Here is a 21338-nt window from a genome sequence, read left to right on the forward strand (position 1 = left end):
GGATATTTTTTTGTTTGTTTGTTTTTTTTAATATATGTGGTCACATCTACTAAGAAGTTTTATCATTGACTTTAATGGGAATAGTTTAGGCCAATGCTGAGCCCTTTTGAAAATAACACCCACAATTTAGAAGATCATCAGACCTCACTCCAGAAGGCTGATAATATTTTCCATATTAATGGCCAAAGTCTGACTGCTCCCCTCCCTGTCTGTGAATACAGAAGGCTCCTCACTTAGTGACACCACTGTAAAGCGAGGACAGGCTGTGGAGAGGCCATGGTCGGAACATTCCTTGGAGTGGGGTTTAGTCTCGACGACCTATTCCATCCTTCTGTCTTTTTATTGTCCATGTTCTCCGAACTTCATTCTGTCAAGCCTTTACTCCCTGCATTCTCAGTTCTCTGTTCCCCCGCCCCTTTGCGCTCTCTCTCATTCAGTTCTCTCTCTCATCTCCATGAGACCTTCTCCCTCTCCCCACTCTGAAATGTCCCTCCACCTCATACTGTCTCCTTCCTGTGGTTCCCTTTCATCTCCCCCCACCCCCTACCACCACTGATATGTCTCCCTCCCCCCCCATTCCCCCTATGTTTTCTCTTGTCCCACCTAAGGGGGCCGCTGCTGCTGTTGTAGGGGTGTGCACAGAGGGCAAGGTCTAAGTCCCATTATTTCAGCTGCTTAAGTTGTTATTAAACGATCTCCATTGTGCCACCACTCCTGCAGTCACAGAGTCTAGTGATGCAGATGGCAGCCCTGTTGTTTGTCTTTTTAAGTCCTCAGAGGGCACTCCGATATTATAATGATGGGAGTCATGACCTATCAGTATCTGGCTAGCCTGGGTATCCCCACTATAAATAGGTCCAGTTCTTCTTTCCCCCAAACAAGAGGACTCTTGGTGCTGGGCTTTATGGACCCCAAAGGCCAATTCTAGATGGCTGATCCTGCAAACACTTCTGCTTAACTTTTTGCATGTGAGTAGTCCCGTTGAGCTTGACCGATAGCTCAGAATAAGGAGAGCAGGACGATAACCAGATAAACGGGCATAATTAGAAAGTTCAGTGGGTAAGTTAAATGCATGCTGAAGTGCTTTGCAGGATCAGGCTGTTAGTTATTAGTACAGCCAAAATCCTTTTTCTATGATTAAAAACCATAAATGCCATAACTATTTTATCTGCAGATGCTAGTAACTGTAGAAGAGGAAGAATGGTCTTGTGGTCATGGAGCCCGTAGCATGGGTCCATTAATATACCGTTTATCTCTAATAAATTGACTAAGGTACCAAGCTTGCTTATGGTGACAGAATAGTGGGGTAATTTTTTTAACATACTATACAATTATTAATCCCTACAGTGTGCTTTATAACCACAATTTCCAGAAGTTTATGATATAATCTGCTCCATTCTCCTTGTTGCAACTTTATAGGCTACCAATAAACATACACATTTCTTGTTCCTCTCCATCAATATTTTCTTGCCTTGGCAATTTGAATCTTTGTTAAAATGAGTAACATGATAGTAGGTCGTAAATTAAACATGACTCAACAATGTTATATTATTGCAGCTAAGGACATCATGCCATGTTTACCACATTAATAATTTTCTATAAAAATGAGCGGTACAGTAATTCTGTTCTACTTGACACAGAATAGACTTCAAATACAACCTTGCATTCAGCTTTGGGCACCATATTTTAAAAGAGACATGAACATATTAAAGAGAGTTCAGAAGAGAGCCACAAAACCGACAAAAGGCTTAAAAAGTGAGAACTATGAAGGGAAGTTAAGAGAACTGGAGAAATTCAGTATAAAAAAATATGACTCAAGTGAGACATAACAGTCCAGAAATACATTATGAGTTGTCATAAAGAGGATAAGGATCAGTCCTTGAGGACAGAACAAGAAGTAATGGGCTTAAGCTGTAGCAGGGAGAAATTTAAGTTAGGTAGTACGTTAAATCTAGTTACTGTGGAAGTTGGGTAATGAAGCAAGGTGCAAAGGGAAGACATAATTTATGTCAGTGGAGATATTCAGGGACACAAAGATATTAATCTATCAAGGTGATATAGTAATAATTTAATAAATTCTTCCGTGATGCAGGAGGATGAAGTCAGTAATCTACTTTAGGTTGCTTCCGCACACACGAGTCAATTAAAAAACATCATCTTTGATTTAAATGGGAAATAGTGCTTTAAAACTCTAAGAAATATGAAATTGATTTTCCTTTAAGAATAGCACTACCAAGCTATGAAACAAGAGAATATGTGCTTCTGCTGGGGTTGTTTCTTTGTTCGGTAGCCTTTCCTGAGTGTGAATAAGTTGAAATAATCTATTTCTTTCCTTTCTTTTTAGGCTTGTAAATATTACAATTCTCAGTGGCATGTTGTGAACTACAAATATGAAAAGTATTCAGGAGATTTTCGACATTTACCACAGTAAGAACTTCACTAATTTTCCATTTTCTTCTCCCAGTTTGGTACTGTTTCACTGAGTCGTCAATCTTTCCACTTTCGCCGATCCTATATGTGCTCCCTATTTGTTTTGCCATAAACATACTGGGCCACATTTAAAAAAAAAAAAAAAAAGGCAGAAACAATGATCCATGAGCAAAATGTTCAAGACTCTGCAAACATCTTCACCTATAGCTACTGAACACTTTTAATGTACATTCAAATCAAATGACTATTCTTGTATTATTAATATTTGTATATGCAAAGTACTGATTAGTACAGACAAGTCTGGCTTTTTACTGTTACTAAAAAAACATAAATGTCAAAATTATTTTACCTGGGCCTAATTCTCCTGTCAGTTACAGTGGTGTAAACCTGGAATTACTCCATTGATTATTTAGTTACTCTGGATTTACACCACAGTAAATGAGGTCAAAATCTGCCCAATGCATATAATGCAAGAGTGTATGTGCACACACACAAACACTCTTGATGCTTCCAGTGGTCTTCTACTTTTTCAGTATTTGGTCATTGTGTGATTAATGAACTTTTCCATGACACGTAGGTTACAAAATAAATTCATGGTTTCATTATAACCATTCTCATAAAACAACTAACGTTCTGCAGCCATTGGGCATTATTCTTTTCTCATTTACACTGATGGAAATCAGGAGTATTTCTGTTGAGGTCAGTGGAGTAAGAGCAGTGTAAAAGTGGTATAAAAATACAGGACAATTGTGTTCCTTGACTTCAGGAATAAGAAATGTAAGTCTTTGGGCCAAATTCTTTATCTTAAAAGTATAATACATGTGCAGTTGTTCCCAATACCACGTTTTCCCGACAAGTGGCTTATGCTTTAAACTAGGGATAATTATAGTGAGCAGCTAATTAAATTACAGAACACTAAAGTGTTCTCCTACAGGTTTTTGTATATTGCCATTCCTAACATTAACTACATCTTTCTCAGAATTTGAGGCATAAAATTGTGAAACTGTATTCTTGTAGAAAATATTGTAAAAAGAGCAATAAATAGCAAACAACAGGAATCGATTCTCTGGACGCTGATTGGATTAAGGATGAGAGGTGGTACAAATTGAATCCATTCTTGTAGCAGTCTTAAGATTGTCTCTTTCAGTCTTCTTCAGATGCTAGGCACACAAAGTCATGTATTATAAGCCTTCCTTTGTATCCACAATTCCTCTCTTGTTTATGAATCTTACTATGAACAGAGAGTATATTAATCATAGAGGCAAAGGAGAAGAATGACACTAATTAGAGTTCTTAGATGCAGTTATGTTTAGGTAACTTTTTACTCTGTGGGACAGCTTGTATTTTCTAATGATCTGTCTGCTCAGGAGAGGAAATTGAAAATGCAACATTTTTCAGTCCAAATTTGCAAGTACTGTCCCCCTTATGAAATATGCAACAAGCTGAACTGTTTCTCAAATGGAGTTTGCATTATTTTGCATGAAAGTAATTTGTAGTCAGTATGTACATTGTCTTCCATGGAGTTATGTTAGTCTATTGACACTGCTTTCAGTGTTCTCTATTTTTCACATCCACCTGGGATATTATGGGGTCTTCTAATCTTGTTTCCATATTATGAGTTATTGTCAAAACCAGAATATTTTGCTTATATCACAGAGTGTAATGACTGAGAGAGCTTTTAGTGTACAGTCTCTTGAATCTCTAAAGAAAATTTACATCAGGTCTGTCCAAACATTGCCCGACTGATAGCTCCACTGACATTTGGACAAAAGAATTAACCTAATTTGCATCGATTGAGGCCAATTGCAGACAACCTCTTTTTTTTTTTAGTGCAGAGGTACAACCCACAAAACATACTGCCAAACATTGCTCCAACTTGATCTAAACAGCATCTGCTTATATCATGATAGAGCATCACATACTGTGACCCTTGTAGGCTGCACCTCTATGTTAAAAATAAGGGTGGCCTCAAGTCATGCTAAGTGTCTTACATTTAGCCATCAGCCATAGTTTTGAGCATTTTTCATGGAGCTCCCATCACACTGCACTGAGCATTTACCCTAAGCATTAACACCCAGACCCCCAACCAGCTGCGCCCACCCCCCCCAGAAAGCCCACTCCCCCCCAGCACCCGGACCCCCCTTGAGCCCCACACACCCAGACTCCTCCTGCCGAGCCCCATCCCCTCCCTCATCCAGATCCTCCCTGCCGAGTCCCAACCAACTTCACCTGGACCCCGCTGCAGAGTCCCATTTCCTCTGCATCTGGAACCTCCCAGCGAGCTCCTGTACATCCAAATCCCCCTCACACCCAGACCCCCCAACAAGCTACCCGCAGTGAGATAGCCCACCCAGAACCAGCTCACCCCCACACTTGGATCCCCCCCACACTAAGCCCCTCCACACTTGGATTCTGCCAAGCTAAGCCTGCCTGCCCACACCTGGTGCACCTGGCAAGGAGGGCCAGGACCGCAGGGTGTTTCTGGGGCAGGCCCGGCCCATGCACTGTGTAAGGGTTGGGTGCAGCCTTGCTGCTGAGTCTGTGTTCTGGGGGCGGGGCTGCAGGGTGATCTCCTACCTCAATGCAACTAGTGACTGTGTTCCCCATTGCCATGTTGGAGCTTTGTTTATTGACAAAATTTTCAGAATTGTGCAGAATTTTAAAATATTGTGTGCAGAATTTTAATTTTTTTTGGCACAGAATTCACTCAGGAGTATATAATGGTACTAACACTTCTCTGTCTCTCCTGATGCATCTGAAGATTGCATTAGCCTTTTTTATGGCCACATCACATTGGTGCCTCATAGTTATCCTGTGATCGACCAATACACCCAGGTCTTTCTCCTGCTCTGTCACTTCCAATTGATACGTCCCTAGCTTATACCAAAAATTCTTGTTATTAGTCCCTTAGTGCATGACTTTGCACTGTTAAATTACATCCTATTTCTATTACTCCTATTTTAAAGCTCATCCAGATCTTCTTGATTGTATGGTATTTTGGTAATCCTCCTTATTGGCAATACCTCACAACATTGTGCCATGTGCAAATTTTATTAGCACACTCCCACATTTTGTGCCAAGGTGATTAAATAATATGTTAAATAAGACTAATTCCAAAATCAATCCCTGAGGAAGTCCACTAGTAACTTCCTTACAGCCTGACACTTTCTCCCCCTCACACCACTTGTTGTTTACAGAACCTTTTACTATTGGTTTTAATTTCCTTTGCAAGGTCCAGCTCTGCTTGGCTTTTCCCCTATACTTTCTGAGCTCCAAGAGGTAGTTTTCCTTGGTGATTCATCCCATATTCCATTCCTTGTAGGCCTTCTGCTTTCTCTTAATCACCTGTTTGAGATACTTGCTCATCCAGGTTGGTCTGCAACTCTTTCCTACAATTTTGTCCCTCTTGCTTGGGACGCAGGCTTCAGATAGTTTCTTCGACTTTGACTTTAGTAATTCCAAGCCTCCTCTACATTCAGATCCTTTAGTTCTTCAGTCCAGTCCTAACTAATTCCCTTCAGTTTTTTAAGTTTGCCATTTTGAAATCTAGGACCTTACTTGTAAATCTGTTTTTGTTTATCCTTCCATTTAGTTTAAACTGAATTAGCTCATGATCACTCAGATCAAAGTCGTCCCCTATATCCAGTTCTTCTCTGAGATCCTCACTTCCCTCAGGGCAGTTTATTTATTCATGCATGATGTAGAATGATAGCTGCATAGGGAAGCACTTTTCAACAGGCTGAAAATTTCCCTGTTCTGAAAATAGCACTTTCTACTGGGAAGTGGTTGCAATTTGGTGATAAATACCTAGAGTAGAAACTTGGGGCCAAATTCATCCCTGGCGAAGATCCACTGAATTCAGTATGTTACACGGGTGGTTAATTCAGCCCCCTGAGTATGAAGTGACATTATGTAAAACCCTAATTTTCCTCTGGATATGTTCCTTCTTTGAGGCTTTTTGCAGATCTTTCCACTAGCTAAATTGTATGGTGCTTTGATGTCTGTTCCCTCACTACTTTTTTTTGTATGACTGTGCATATTGTGCTGTGTTATGCTTTTTTTTTTAGTGAGCATGGAGGAAACATATTACTGACTTTGAGCCTGAGTTGTGGCATTGCCTTCAGGAGGAGCAGGCTTCGGCCCATTAGTAGGGTCTCTTTTTCATTTGCGAAGTAAAAAAACAAAATTCCCAATTGAGTAATTCAGGCTAAACTACTTGAGGTTCTGCATCTTTGTGGAGTATATGGAGTGTATGCAGAATAGAAGAGACATGGTTAACTCTCCCACACAATATGTTCCTTCTTCTGGTCCTGAAGAGTTAACAGCATGGCTAAAGGGGTTATACATCAAGATAGGACAAATGACTTCTGTGGAGTGTGATACAGACAGCATTGATTGGATGGGCATTCAGGAGTGGCCATTGAGGGTCCACCTGGAGAACTTCTGGTTAACTCAGCAGGAATTAATCTATGGTTGCTAAGGCTGTGCACCATGGATCAGCAGGTCCTTTAAAAATGTTCAGCACATGCTGAGCTTCGCTGGCTGGTGCAGAGGGGAGCAGGGCCCCACCTTCTTTGGGTTACATGGTATAGCCCTTGCATCCACTCAGGGCTGGCCTGCGTTGGCAGGAGCATTCATAATACTTCCCGAAGAGCTGGGGGAAACTCACTCACAGCAGCAGTTACTACAGCTGTACACAAACCCTGTTCCACAATAACAAGCAGGGCCGCAGCAAATGGCACACCCCTTGTTTCACTCCGCTGTCAACCAGTTGGGTAGCAGCTTAAGAATTTTATCTAAAGATGTAACAGTACAGGAATCCTTTTGAACTCTCGGTTCTTTCTCAAAAGAAAAAAATTAAAATAATTGTTACTTAGTTCAATAAGTAAATAACCATCAGATTAGTACATCAGATTCTAAAGTGAATATGTATTAGGTAGAACCAGTGCGTCTGAATCTTGCTAGCCATTTGCATTTGAGAAAGCTCTTTGGTCAATTTGGTACCCAGATTTCTCTAAGAACATTGGATGGTAAATTTTCAGGACAGCAGATTACACTCAGAACTCCTGTGAACAAGAGTGGGAGTTGTTTAATAAGGTGCTGAGACTATTTCTTAAAAGAGACCTGCAAAGCATTTGAAAAAAAATTAGGGTTCTGCTTTCCCCTGCCCCTCACCCAGCTTTATAATTTACAAAAGCTTGAAACCATTGTTTATTTTGGTTTTAGAGCATGATTTTTCCTTTAGGAAGGTTGAATCTGGTCTTCCCTGCTTATAATGGATAACTTCCAGGAGGGTTTATTCAGAATACTAACACCTTATTTGACAGGTGTTGAATCTTTATTCAAAGTGTTAATTAGTCAATGAAGTCACATAGGTGTGAAAAAATAAACAACCCAAAATAAACTTAAACCAAAGAGTTTTAAACAGTCTGATTAAAGAACACTCTTACTGTCTCAGTTGCTCGACTTTCACTCTCTTGGCTTTTGTGACATTGCCACTTCATTTATAATAGACCATTCCAACCTCTACAGGAACTGGTTTGCTAATGTTAAAAACAAGCAGCAAATTGGTTTTTTTTCTAAACCCTTCAGACTTACTTTATATAAAATAAAGAAGCAAAAAAGGACATAAGACCTTTTATTTTATTTTCCTTCACAGACCAGGCTTAAAAATTGCACTACAATTATTGCAAAAAGTCTTTGTAGTTATGTGAGGCAGGGATATGAGATATATGTTTGGGGTAAAGTTAGCCCAGGGTGAGGAAGGAAGGAAATAACTAATGCATATGTTATTCATGAACTTTTACTTGAGTTTGGGTCTTTTAATATTTTGATTATTGTTGGCTTGTTTGTTTGTTTGTTTGAAGTTTCATGTTTAGCATTTTGGGGGGGGGGTTAAATGGCTCGGTAATAGTGTGGATTCTATAAATACATTTTTCTTTATACAATAGTAATAATGGGGCTTGATGTGACCATTTTAATATCTTGCCTCTTAATAGTCAAAGAGGTTTCTAAGGTGATGACCTTTAACCTTGGACAACCATTTTCTGGTAGCAAACATTAAAATTAATTTGTTTTTGAATAAAAAACATCCATCAAAGTGTATTGTGTAGCTGGTTGACTGTTATTTAGGGCTTGATCCTGCAAGGTTTTGAGTGAACTGGCTCTCAGTGGGATTACTCATGTGTGTAGAGTTAAGTGCATGTGTAAGTGATTAGCCTGATCAGGGCCAGAGTGCGAGGACACCATCCAGGAGATCTTGCAGGATGACGCCAAGATCGACGCCTCCCTACTAGCACCATGGCAGAAGATAAATGCCCTGAACACCTTCCTGATCCTCCACATCTCGTTCGTCCTAAGGGGATCCGCCCTGGCGAAGGTACCCCTCAACAAGGCAGATATGACCGTCCGGCAGCTGGTGAAGAAGTGGCTGTTCCTTCCCCAGAGAGCCAGCAACGAGCTGGTCTGTATCGCCCACAGGCATGGCAGTGCCAATGTCCCCGCATGGGTGACCTGTGTGACTTCGCGGTGATCACCCATGCCTTCTGCCTGCTGACGTGTCCGGACGCCATGCTAAGGAACATTGCAGCAAATGCCCTCCATGACGCAACAAAGAAGCAGATCGGCAGAGCCCCTCCAACCAAGACACTGCCAGCTTCCTGAGCGGTTCCCTGGATGGTGAATTCGGACGGGATGGGCGCGACATCACTTCACTGTGGTCCCGCGCTCGCAATGCCACACGTCACCTGGTGAAGCGCATCGGCTGCTGCTGGGAGTGGTGCGAAGAGCGCCAGGAGCTGGGAGTCCTGATGCCGCAGATCAGGTCCAACGACAACACCATCGTCACCCCGTGCGCCAGGGGCGTGCTGGAGAGGACTCTGAAGGCAGCCATCCACTCACTGTACATGGAAACCCTGAAGCATAAACCGGACCAAGGCAGCCATCACTCACTGTACATGGAAACCTTGAAGCGTAAACCGGACCAGGGTAAAGCCTTTGAACTTTCCAGCAAGTGGGACGCCAGCAACCACTTCCTCGCTGGGGGTGGCTTCACCCATTTCGCCGACTGGAGTTTCATCCACCGTGTCCGGCTCAACTGTGTCCCGCTCAATGGAGCCATCCGCCACGGGAACCGAGACAAGCGTTGCAGGAAGTGCGGCTACCCCAACGAGACCCTGCCCTGCATCCTGTGCAGCTGCAAGCCCCACTCCAGAGCCTGGCAGCTGTGCCACAACACCATCCAGAACAGCCTGGTGAAAGCCATCACACCACGCCTGGGAGAGGTCACCATGAACTGCGCCATCCCCGGTACTGACAGCCAGTTGCGACCTGACGTGGTAGTCACTGACGAGACCCAGAAAAAGATCATCCTCGTCGACGTCATGGTCTCCTTTGAGAACAGTACCCCGGTCTTCCACGAAGCGTGAGCTCGTAAGCTGGAAAAATACGCCCCCCTGGCCGACACCCTGAGAGCGAAGGGCTACGAGGTGCAGATGGATGCCCGGATCATCAGAGCCCTGGATGTTTGGGACCCCTGCAACGAGCGTGTGCTGCAGACCTGTGGGATCGGTCGACGCTACGCACGGCTCATGCGGCGCCTCATGGTCTTGGACACCGTCCTATGGTCCAGGGACATCTACATCAAACACATCACCCGCCACCGACAGTACCAGGAGGTGTGAGCCAGTACAACATCGTGCATCAACTATGGGAAAGGGACTGAGAGACTTTTTCCATTGGACCATATGAACTGGAACCATAAACTCACTGAACATTAAATCCCACCAAATGAGGGTAATCCATCCTTATCATCGTATCCACTCATTATACTCCACACCTGAACATAGCCATTATTTGAACAACATACCCCCATATCTCAATGTCTGTACTTTGACCCGTTAAACTTTTAGCTCCAACTGGGGAGACTGCAAATTATGTATTCCTTATGCCACCAGTTCCTAAAACGAATTTCGCACCCCTTGATAATCTGCACCTTATTCTCTGATAACCAGAAACGTCTATGCTTAAACTCTGTACCGTTTTCTTTTCACTTCAACATCATCTTAATAAAATTATTAAGTGCATGTGTAAGTGATTACCCTGATCAGGGCCAGAGTGCTTAGCCACTTAGAGGACTGAATTGTTTTATGGCACTCATCAATAAGATGCCTGAGCACCTTCCACATTCTAAAGGCAAATACATGAAGCATCATTGCAACTTTTAGTGTGGAGTCATCATAATATTTGGTGGGAAATGTATTGAGATTGAATATGGTGGAAAAATCAAATATTGAAATTTTCAGATGAAAGAAGAATAATTGTTTTCACAAAAATGGTAGTGAAACAGTTGATCCACTCTTTCCACCAGCTCTAGCTGGGATGCTTCTTTTTCGGGGGGAGTGATCCAAAATCCTTAATAATTTGGGCTTTCTGACTTTTCTTACCGGTTATAAAGCAAAGACCGGAAGGATTTCAACTAAAGATAAAATTGGCTACGCTTTCAAAAGATGTTTTTTACAGAAGCTCAGAGCAGTCTAGCATTAGATATATTTGAAGGTGTCCTGGGAGGTTAGCATCCTCAAAAGAGCAGTCACATAAAAAAGAATACTCTCTTCCAGTTATGAAGCTCAACATTAATAAGCTTTTTTTCTTGCCCTAGAAATGAATATAGACCAGAGAAATTGCCTTCACATTCCTTTGAAATTGATCATGAAGATGTTGATAAAGATGAAGTAAGCATATTGATTTTTTCCCCACTGCTGAGTTATTTATTCGTTTAACATCAAATAAGTAATGATAACAGAGTCTCGTTATCTTCTGTGGAATGTTTTGTATATTAGCTAACTCTGGATTTAATGAAACAGCTTTGTCTTTTATGTCATCATGTGCTCAGCAGGAGAATTAATAAAATGTTTTTGAAAGGAATGTGAAGATTGTATTGTTAAGAGAAAGCAGATATTCAAATGCATCGTTCCCTTAGGTCTTAAACTCACAAAAGCAAGTCAATGCAACACTAATGATGTCTTTTACATAGGATACCACATCCCACTCGTCTTCAAAAGGTGGCGGTGGCGGTGGAGGATTTGGAACAGGAATTTTCAAGTCTGGCTGGCTTTATAAAGGGAATTTTAACAGTACTGTAAACAATAGCATTACTGTTCGGGTAAGGGGACATCGTTATTCTTTCTTTGTTCTGTTTGGCTTTAATCCTCTACACACTCCTCCCCACCCACTCGCAGCAGGGGAGCTGATGTTTTCAATTGTCATTTAGCTCTTTTCATCTCAAATTAGGTTTGTTTAAATTGCATTAAATGATAGTAAAGTGGATGTTACTATTGTCTGCAGAGTAGCACAGTTGAAATGCAGTTAGCAATAGTGTATTGTTTAAACCCTTTGCATAAAATATCTATGAAAACAATTTGCAGTACAGCAATTGTGTTTTTGTTTTCACTGTAGTCATTCAAAAAGCGCTACTTCCAGCTGACACAGTTGTCAGATAACTCATACATTATGAATTTTTACAAAGATGAGAAAATATCAAAGGAACCAAAGGGATGTATATTTTTGGATTCTTGTACGGGGGTTGTACAGGTAAGTAACATTTATTTTCATTCTATTATTTTGGAATGACATTGTGGGCCCAATTCTCAGCTTATGTAAATGGTTGTAAACTCTGTTATCTTTAGTGGAACACTCTTACAGATCTGGCTTTATAACATTAACTACAAATTTTATTGGAGGGTTTTTAATGTAAAAAAAAAAAGAGAGAGAGAATGATGCAGGTCAATGATGAGAACATATGTATAAGTCTGATACTGGCCTCATTTTCATTTGTAACACCACTGATTCCAGAGAGTTACTCTTGATTTACACCAGTATAAGAAGGACAAAAGTAAAACCATGATGTTTTGTATAGAAATAGGAGTATTACAAGCAGACATTGATACACATTCATATAAAGTAACTAAATGGCTCTGGTCCTGCAGTAGGATCTATGTGGGAAGATACTTACATCCATGCAGAATCCCACTGACTGAAGTGGAACTTCACACTAGCATGAGGCTTAGCCGGTGTGGATGTCATTGAAGGATCTGGCACTAACATTCTGATAAGTACTGAGATAATGGAGAATCTTAAAGATGGCAGGCAGGCTAAAGCCTGCCTTAGTCCTAAACTGATATCTTGGTAAGACATTTGCGCTGAAAATCTGCGATTGTATTTCTGAAGGGTGAGCCTTCAAAATCTACATTGTTGTCGACTACTTTTTTCTGTTTTTCAATCTAATTTCTTTTTCTTGACAAGAAGTAGTTTCTACATTCTGCCATGTAGAGGGATTTGAGTTTGGCACATATCTCTGGTCCTGAATCAGGAAAGACTGGGAATGTTTCAAAGGCAGCTCAGCTTCTGGAGTAGAGTGTAATACAGCTTCAGTTTGGAGTTGCTATGAAACAAACTTTTCCGGCTGAGGTCCTTGACCACCTGTATCTTTGTGGTTGGAAGGATGGTTTTGACACAGGGCCTTTGAAGTGGGGAAGAATGGCAGAAAGTGGATGGAATTTACCCTGATGACAAATGACAGCTCAAAGTTCCATACACTATTTCAGCCCACATTGTTGCAGTACCTGTGCAGATGGCTATCCATTTTCCATGTGCAGTGGAGACTGATTCTCTGTACCAGCCTGGCATAAGGAAGTATAGGGACAGGCATGCAGTTGGGTCTAACACAACAGACCCTGACTGGGAATATTGGAATCCCTGTACATTTTATCTGTGTAAAGGCATGGGCAGAAGGTCTGGAAGTGGATTTCAGTCCAAATAAGGGAATCCTGATAGACCCACCCCAGAAAAAAATATAAAGCATCTATAGTTATAAATAAAACAAAATAAAGCATGAGCCCTTAAATGTATTGCAGCCTCTACATGGGCCTGGAAGCCCTCGCAACAGCTGCACCTACATGTTGAGCAAGAAGAAAGAGAGAACAGTGCCCCTCATGAGAGCCTTCAGGGCAGACACATAATGATTCAAACTACCTTTATGTTCCCTCCAGACTGAAAAATAAAAATGTTGCTACTCAAGAGCAAGTTAGTCCATCCCTGCTGTGGCCACGAGTATCAAATATATAATACTGAATTGCTAAATTTGCCAGGGCCCATACCAAGTAAGTGTGCAGTAGTGCATATACAAAGCACATTTCTCCACAGTTACTGCATTCTTTAGCAATTCGTCCAGTCATGTAGAGCTTGCTTTTATTATACTCTGTGTGTGGGCAAAATGATTTGGCTATGTGTCCTTGAAGATTGAGCCATTGAATACATCTGTGGAAAAGAACGGAACTTTCCTTGGGGGACAGCAAAATTGCTGGAGGAAAATGAAGGGTTACAAAAGAATACTGATATTTTGACATACCAAAGGCCCAAACTAGTCACTTTCATATAGCTTACTGTAGTAATGTGGAGCCTTTTACCTGTTATTTCTGAAAGGATTAAAATAGAAGCTTTTTAAAATAAGTAAATGGGGCCCAATATGGGTCTACAGCATGGATTTTTATCTCAGAGATCAAGATATATCAGGAATCTAACTGATGTTTTATTCTGAAAATGTGTGGTGGGAGAGTGCATTCAGGGCTGTTTATTTATTGTCAATTACCGACTCTCTGTTGTTAGGTGATATTTTATGTTCTTCATCTGTGCTTGTGCATTGTTGCTGCCCCATTAGTGGCATGAGTTTGCCAAGTCCCTCAGTGTTCAGAATCCTTGAGAAGGAATGCTTTGTTCCAGATTGCTGTGACTGTGTGCTCTTCTTAGAGACAAGCCACAATCAGAAATTCAGTTAGCCCCCAGTACCTATACCACCAAAATGGTTTTGGACTTGGGCCAAAACCAGAATGTGTCTCTTTTCCAAGTCCATTTCAGAGGCAGCCCACAAAAGCAGAAATTACAAGAACAGTGGATTTTAAGAGATTTCTAGCATTCGGGTCATTTCTGACTCTTGCCTACCCCCTCAATCACCAGCTTTTCTGCCAGATGTCCAGAGCTTTTGGTTATATCCCTAGATTGTTTTTTTTCATGTCTTGTCCATCGTTGGAAGCCAGTCTCTCTAGGTGCTGGGCAGGTGGGAGGCAGGCAGATGGGAGGTAGCCAGCTGAGACATTGCCTCTCCCATTGCATGACTAAGACACTTAGCATGGAGTGAATGTGTTCATGAGCTATCCACACTGCAGAAAGGCAGGAGTCTTAGGCTGGCAGCAGTGCAACAGCACCAGGAAAATCATCAATCTTTGTTCCCCACCACCACTCACAAAGTGTGATAAATGGAGATGAGGGGAATGGATGAAGAGGACAAAACCTGGTGTAAAGCTGCAGTAAGTGAGAAGGAGTGGGTCCAACGAATGTAAGTAATTATGCTTTTCCAAGTTTGAGGAAGACTCAGGTCCTCCCCCCTACATTAGTTTCACACCATTGTAACCTCAGTGACTGCTGTTAAGTAACTCCCGAGTAACTGAGGAGTTACTCTGAGTAACTGAGAGGAGAATGAGGTTTTGAGCTGGTGTAGCATACATGTTGAAAAGGCCAAAAGTCAGTGGAAATAATACCATCTCTAAACTAAATTAGATTTACCTCTGTAACAATCCTGTGATTTTAGGGGAATGATCCTGTAGGCATTGGGCTAAGCCTTCTATTTCACTGCTATGTCATCTTTTGGTTTCTTATTTCGGAATCTGAGATTTCTTCCAGAAGGAAATATTACTGAACGTCAAGTGTTGAAGATATCAACATTTTAAGTCACAGGCCAAATTTCCATAGTGTAGGGGCAATAAAGAAGCAAATGGAGAAAGGAGGCATTTCTTTCTATTAGTGGCTACACGAGAAAATATTTAGATAGAGACTTGAATCAAAGACTTGCACTGGATTTCATCTGCCTGCCAGGACTTTGAAGTGCATATGGAAAACTGGATATTAATGTTTTCCTTCCTAATGTCTTTATGATTCAGCATGTGAGTTCTATTGCTCTTTTAGATAAAGTCTGATAGCATTATATTATCTAATTTAAACATCTTAGCACAGGCTGTAAAGGAAAGTGCATAATACAGACAACAGATGCGTTCATTTTAATAATCTTTGTTCTCTTTTTCACATGAGAAAATTGGAAGGTGATTTCTTCTTTATAGATCCCACATAACCTACTTACATGGATATTTAGTGTACCAGGACTGCAGCCTCTCCTGGATGGAGACCAACATCCCCCTCCCTTCTGCCAGTATATTTCCAGGCTGCATAGTTCCCTGTATGTGCTGGGTTATCCAAGAGAGGCAAGCTGCCCAAGCACACCTGCTTGCTTTCTCTTACAGATGGTTAACAGGTGTAATTTCTAAAATTATAAGTTACCACATAGCTCTTCCGAGGCAAGCCTATTTTATTCTTAAAGTAAAAAACATTATAGAGAATACATATTAAAAACAATAAAAGAACCTACACACATACTAATCAGCTTACCGTGGTTCAGCCCAGCATTAAGATGGATTTCGGCAGGAGCAGTCCTTCAAATCCCCACCCAAGGGGATTCCTTGTGATTACAAGTTCAGCTTCTCCTCAGAACAGGCACACAGTCTTATGGAGCCTCAGTAGGCCCAGTCCTTGCAACCCTTTTCAGCAGACTAGGGCCTGTACATTTGCTGGCGCAGAAAGAAGGCCCTGAGGCAGTGTAGAACCAGACTATTTCTCCAAAAATCCTTTTGTTGCCTGTTGGTCCCTGGAGAATCCAGTTTGAACTAGTGTAGGCACACCTCTCCTGGGGGTGGCTTCAAAGGCTGATAATAGAAGAAGTACATTAGCATCCCCTTCTCTGCTAGAGGAGGTACATAAAATGCCACAATAACACATACACAACTGCATTTTTAATGCAATTAAAAGGGCTGGACCACCCATGAAAAAAAATAGCAATTAGCTGATCAGGGCCCGCAAATAGCTGATTGGAGGTGCCACCAAACAGCTGGGAGAGGGACTTGCGGGAGGGTGGAGAGCAGTGAGAAGGCGGGGACCTCAGGGAGTGGATGGAGCGGGGGGTGGGAAGAGTCAGAGTGCAGGCGAGGCCTCCGGGCAGAGCACCACTGGGGAAAAGAAAAACTCAACACCTATGAATCCTACATCAATAAGACTCAGCTGAATTCAGTAAAGTTTATCTTAATTAGATAAGGTTTGTTCAGGGTATTACAGGATATTGTCAGTCTGGCAAATCAAGCACCCATGAATGAGTTTTTACAAAATGCACATTCTGAAACCCTTTTCTTATAGCCTCTATTAATAGTGTTTAACAAAAAAAAGTGTCTACACCTCTGTTCTAAGATGAGGATTATTTCTATTACAGATAGAGCTGGGTAGAAAATGTTTTTTCTCCCCCATGAGAATTTTTAGAGTTTGGACATTTGTCTTGTGACAAATCAACAACAGAAGAAAAAATCTAGAAAATGTTCACAATCAGTAAACCTAGAAAAAAAATCAGTTTGGGATTGATCAGAACTTTCTTTTTTGATTTTGGCCTTTTTTATTTATATTTTTAATTAAATTTAAATTTAAAAAAATCCCAAACTGGGAAGTTTCAGTTTTGACTAATCAGAATTTTCTGATGAAAAAAATTTTTCATCAAAAAATTCCTGACCAGTTCTAATTACAAAGCTATTCCTCAAAGAAGAAACCCATACCATCAGACAGATTCTCCAATTCAATCACATGACATCTATTTATGCCAGCTAAGGCTCTGACCTCATATTCCTAACTCTAGCTCTCTTACTTAGAAGAACATTGTGCTATAACTTCACAAGCTGGTTGACTTGAGAGCTACACCTAGAAGACAATCAAGAGGTCTTATTCTTTGCACTGGGAAATAATGATGTATAGAGCTATAAAACTAGCATGACACGATCATCAGATTTAATTAAGGCTATTAACTGAAAAAAGATTGAAACCTCAGACTTAAAAAGGCCATGTAGCACTATTGCCTGGATGAAATCTGCAGGGTTCTTCAATATCTTTACAGTCATGACTTAATTTTTGTTAATGACATCTTTTTCTGAAATACTGAAAACAAATGAGTGAGCTTTGACACCTATAGTAAATGGTTACTAATGCTTTATTATGAAGAAGGGCCATCCTGTTTGAAGTTTAAAAGAGTGTGATAAAAGAGTGTTATAACTGGTGTTATAAGAGAATCACATAAAATCTCGTAAATGTGAAGAGAGAAATGTACTGTATTAGCATTAGAGAATCATGTAATTTAATTCAATTTCACCAAACTATTTCATTAACTAAAGAGCTTTTGGTTCTCATAACTCGGCCTGATGCATTAAAAATTTACTGCAAGTACATCATGATGATACAGACCAGTTTTAAGTCTGGTTGCCATTACATTGGGAATTGACTTTTTTTAACCTTCATTTAAGAAAGATATAGCTACAATCATATACACATTATCTCACATTTTGTTAAAATTACCATTCAGTTTTCTCTTCTTAGAATGACTCTAACATGCTCACCAACAGCATCTTGCGCTTTTCCAAAAAGCCGTTTCAAAATGTGGTGACTGGTAATATCTCATCAGAATTTTCCACTGTCTTCTTTCCATGAAGGGGAAAATGTATTGTTCGCAATGGTCAGTTCTTCCAGTCTTCTGGAGAGATTTGTTGGTTGATTTCTTAACCTCATAGTAACAAAATTGTCCTGGAGTTGTGTAGAAGAATGGGCAACCTATATACCTAAGTTTTTTCCATGGAATCTTTGAATTTCCTTAAACAGTCCTCTGTTGGGGGAACAATCTAATTTAAAGGCTATCTAATGCTTATGGTCTGTAAATAATATTTAACTGTAAGAAGAAAGAATGAAGAGGAATGGTACAATATACAGCCTGTATTAGATTAACAACTGGCCTCAATTATGTAATTGTCACAAAGCCATTTATATGGGGAGCAAACTGTTCTGGAAGAAGGAAGGAAGAGATAGTGCTTCGAGAGGCACAGTCTCTTTTATGGCTGTTGGATGTACACAGGGGGACTTCAAATGGGACTATTTGTGTAAGATAATTTTTACCAACATGAATAAGGGTTCTGTATTCAGGTCCTATTAGTGAAACCCACTCAGACATTTTAATCTTTCAAACTGGAATTTTCCTTGCACTTTAAAAGTGGATGGAGAAAAGGAGAAATGTTATTTGAGCAGAGATTAAAGTAAAGTGTTCTCTCCCTGAAAGCCTGTTCTGAAGACAAAGTCTTTGGATATTATGTACTGCCAGAAAAAAACAGTTTATAAGGAATACAATGGAGTTGGCAGGCAGTTCAGTAGCCTTGTAGAGATTAATCATTCATATTTTGTTTAATATATTTTTTCACAATAATGTTGGTTGGATTAAAATAAGTCAGTGTTCTAGAGTCTTCTTCTGGTTCTTTTCTGTTCTAAGCATTGTGTTATATATTCACGAGGCGTAACTGCTTCAGTACTTCTTTGAATATCACTAGAGCCCTGCAAATCTGTGGATATCCGCTCTATAGCCACAGATATCCACAGACCTTGTTTACAGATCACGGATGGACATGGATCAAAATTTTATATCTAGAGCCTTGCAAATCTGCAGATATTGCTTTATATCCCCAGATGCGGATATCCGCAGACCAATTTTGCAGATCATGGATCAGGTGCGGGTACAAATTTTGTATCCATACAGGGCTCTAAATATAACTTTACCTCTGTGTAAAGGTTAAAAAACAATCAATATAAATATTGGGGTGAAGCATGGCACATGGCATACATACAGGACAGTTGTATTTATTAGATGCATCCTGGCCATGCCAAGCACTTCAGGTCTTTAGGACTGGTTGAGAGTACTGTACAGACAGTGCTCTACATAATAAAGGGATGGCTGTTAGTCTCCATTAAGGTCTTAGAGACACCTTAATACTATACTGTGATGACTCAACAATATTAGTGTGCGAGACAAACTGAAAAGCGTAGGGAAAATAGTCTCAATGAAAAGAGCAGAAGTAGGAAGACTCATAGACCTTGTTCCCAGTGCTCTGACCTTCAGCCTTGGAGAGGTGAGCGATGTGTTCAGGGATCATGTTTTCCCCTAAAAAGTGAAAAAAGGTTATTTTAACTTGAATTGCCCATTTCTGGTGGCATTTGGAATGAAGGAGGAGCACTAGTAAAAGTTGTTTGGTGTCAGTGAGAGGAGCTGACTCAAGTCTCTAGTGATTTTACAGGTGTGTCCATGGAATGACGCAGTACAGCAGTTGTGTGGGGGGGGGAGAACAAAGGGGCTCGTCGCTTTTCTAACTTCATTAGTTGCTCTTGAACAGGTCAGCAGCTTCACATAGCTGGTAGCATTTATAAATGTCTTGAAATGGGAGACTGCATGAAACAGGGGATTCATCATAAGAAGCAGAACCTTTGACCTCAGGGTCACTAGTTCAATTCCAGCCCAAGTTGGTGGTGGCTGAATACTCTTACCATGTGGTAGTTGTTTGATGGAATGAGTTTGGTGGAGCTAGTCCAGTTCCTAGTGGGCAAATATCCACATCACAGAAACTACATTTAATACTAATTGGTGTCCTTCTGGCGTTCTCAACAGAATGTTGTATGACTGAATGGGTATGGCATAGTTCAGTTGTAGAGGTGGTCTCTCCAGACAGCACTGAAACACATAACAATGCTTAGCACTTGTATAGTGCTTTTGTCTTCAGAGAGCTTTAATTATTTATCACATAAGTTACAACCCACATGTGAGATACTGTAGGAAAGTACTGCCAGAAGTTATGTAGGAAAGTTATACTGCCCATGGTATAACAGTTTTATAGCTAAAAGAGGACTTCAGTCTCCTGGTGAGAAAAGACAATGTTTCATGAACATTAATATCACAAAATTTGTCATTTATCTTTTGTTTTTTAATGCCACTAAATTTCCTTGAGTGTTAGTCCTAAGGTGGTTTGCCATATAAAAGCCCCACCACTCCATGTGATTTTTTTCAATAACTTTTGAAAATAGTTCCTGTCTTCATTTTAATTTTTTTATCTTTTTGATACAACAGAATAACAAGCTTAGGAAACATGCCTTTGAGCTGAAAATGAATGACCTGACATACTTTGTGCTGGCAGCTGAAAATGAGCAGGATATGGATGACTGGATTTCCACTCTCAACAAAATCCTGCAAATAAATCCGGAGGGGACCATTCAGGAGAGGAAAAGTGCAGATCTCACCGATATGAAACTTGGTAAGAATGAATGTATTTGCGTTGCTTTTTGTGCTGAATACAAAAAATGCATCTTCAGATTTTGGTATCAGATTGCTTTAACTGCCAGCATCTTTGATGGATTCTGTACCCACAGCAGTATCGATTTTTGACAAAATGGCTCCAAGGCTTTTACATTCACTGAAAGTATCAGTTAACTCTTGGGGGTAATTTTGAAAGGTCTACATGGAGTTTAAGCATCACAGCTCCCAATAAAGTAGTGTGAGTCATGTGACAGCCTTGCACAGGTAGTTCTATATAAATTGAGTCTTGCCTATTGGTCTTCCATTTAATGTGTTTGTACGTATACTTTGTGACTTGCTGTCCTGATATTGTCTAAAAGTTTTAAGGAATTTTAGTTTGGAGAAGTCGGTCAATGTTTTTTTGTTTGTTTGTTTAGTTTTTGATTTTACGATTTTTTTTCTGTTTTTATTTATTTATTTTATCTCTGGAAGAAATGCAAAATCCCAGCTGTTATAAGTTTCCATTTTGATGGAGGCTTAATGCATTAATGTGCTAGCATTTATTTCTGGCAATTGTGAATGAATTTGTGTATTAATGCCCTTTCACTATGTGACGACACTCTCTTGGCCAACACATCAGGGATTGAACCAGGGACTTTCAGACTTAAAAGCA

General features: G+C 40.5%; 1 protein-coding gene across 50 annotated transcripts in view; it reads left to right on the forward strand.

Annotated features, from left to right (window-relative positions):
- The window catches only part of DOCK10 (dedicator of cytokinesis 10), a 237444-nt gene that overhangs the window by 110628 nt on the left and 105478 nt on the right, over positions 1 to 21338 (forward strand). For all 50 annotated transcript variants that reach the window (XM_038415556.2, XM_038415561.2, XM_043493073.1 and 47 more), the window contains exons 4-8: positions 2345 to 2427; positions 11090 to 11162; positions 11465 to 11593; positions 11887 to 12021; positions 20501 to 20684. In XM_038415556.2, the coding sequence (XP_038271484.1) occupies positions 2345 to 2427; positions 11090 to 11162; positions 11465 to 11593; positions 11887 to 12021; positions 20501 to 20684 (604 nt within the window). The remainder of the gene's footprint in view (positions 1 to 2344; positions 2428 to 11089; positions 11163 to 11464; positions 11594 to 11886; positions 12022 to 20500; positions 20685 to 21338) is intronic.

This window comes from Dermochelys coriacea, chromosome 9 (genome assembly GCF_009764565.3).
Source record: "Dermochelys coriacea isolate rDerCor1 chromosome 9, rDerCor1.pri.v4, whole genome shotgun sequence".
Lineage (NCBI taxonomy): Eukaryota > Metazoa > Chordata > Testudines > Dermochelyidae > Dermochelys > Dermochelys coriacea.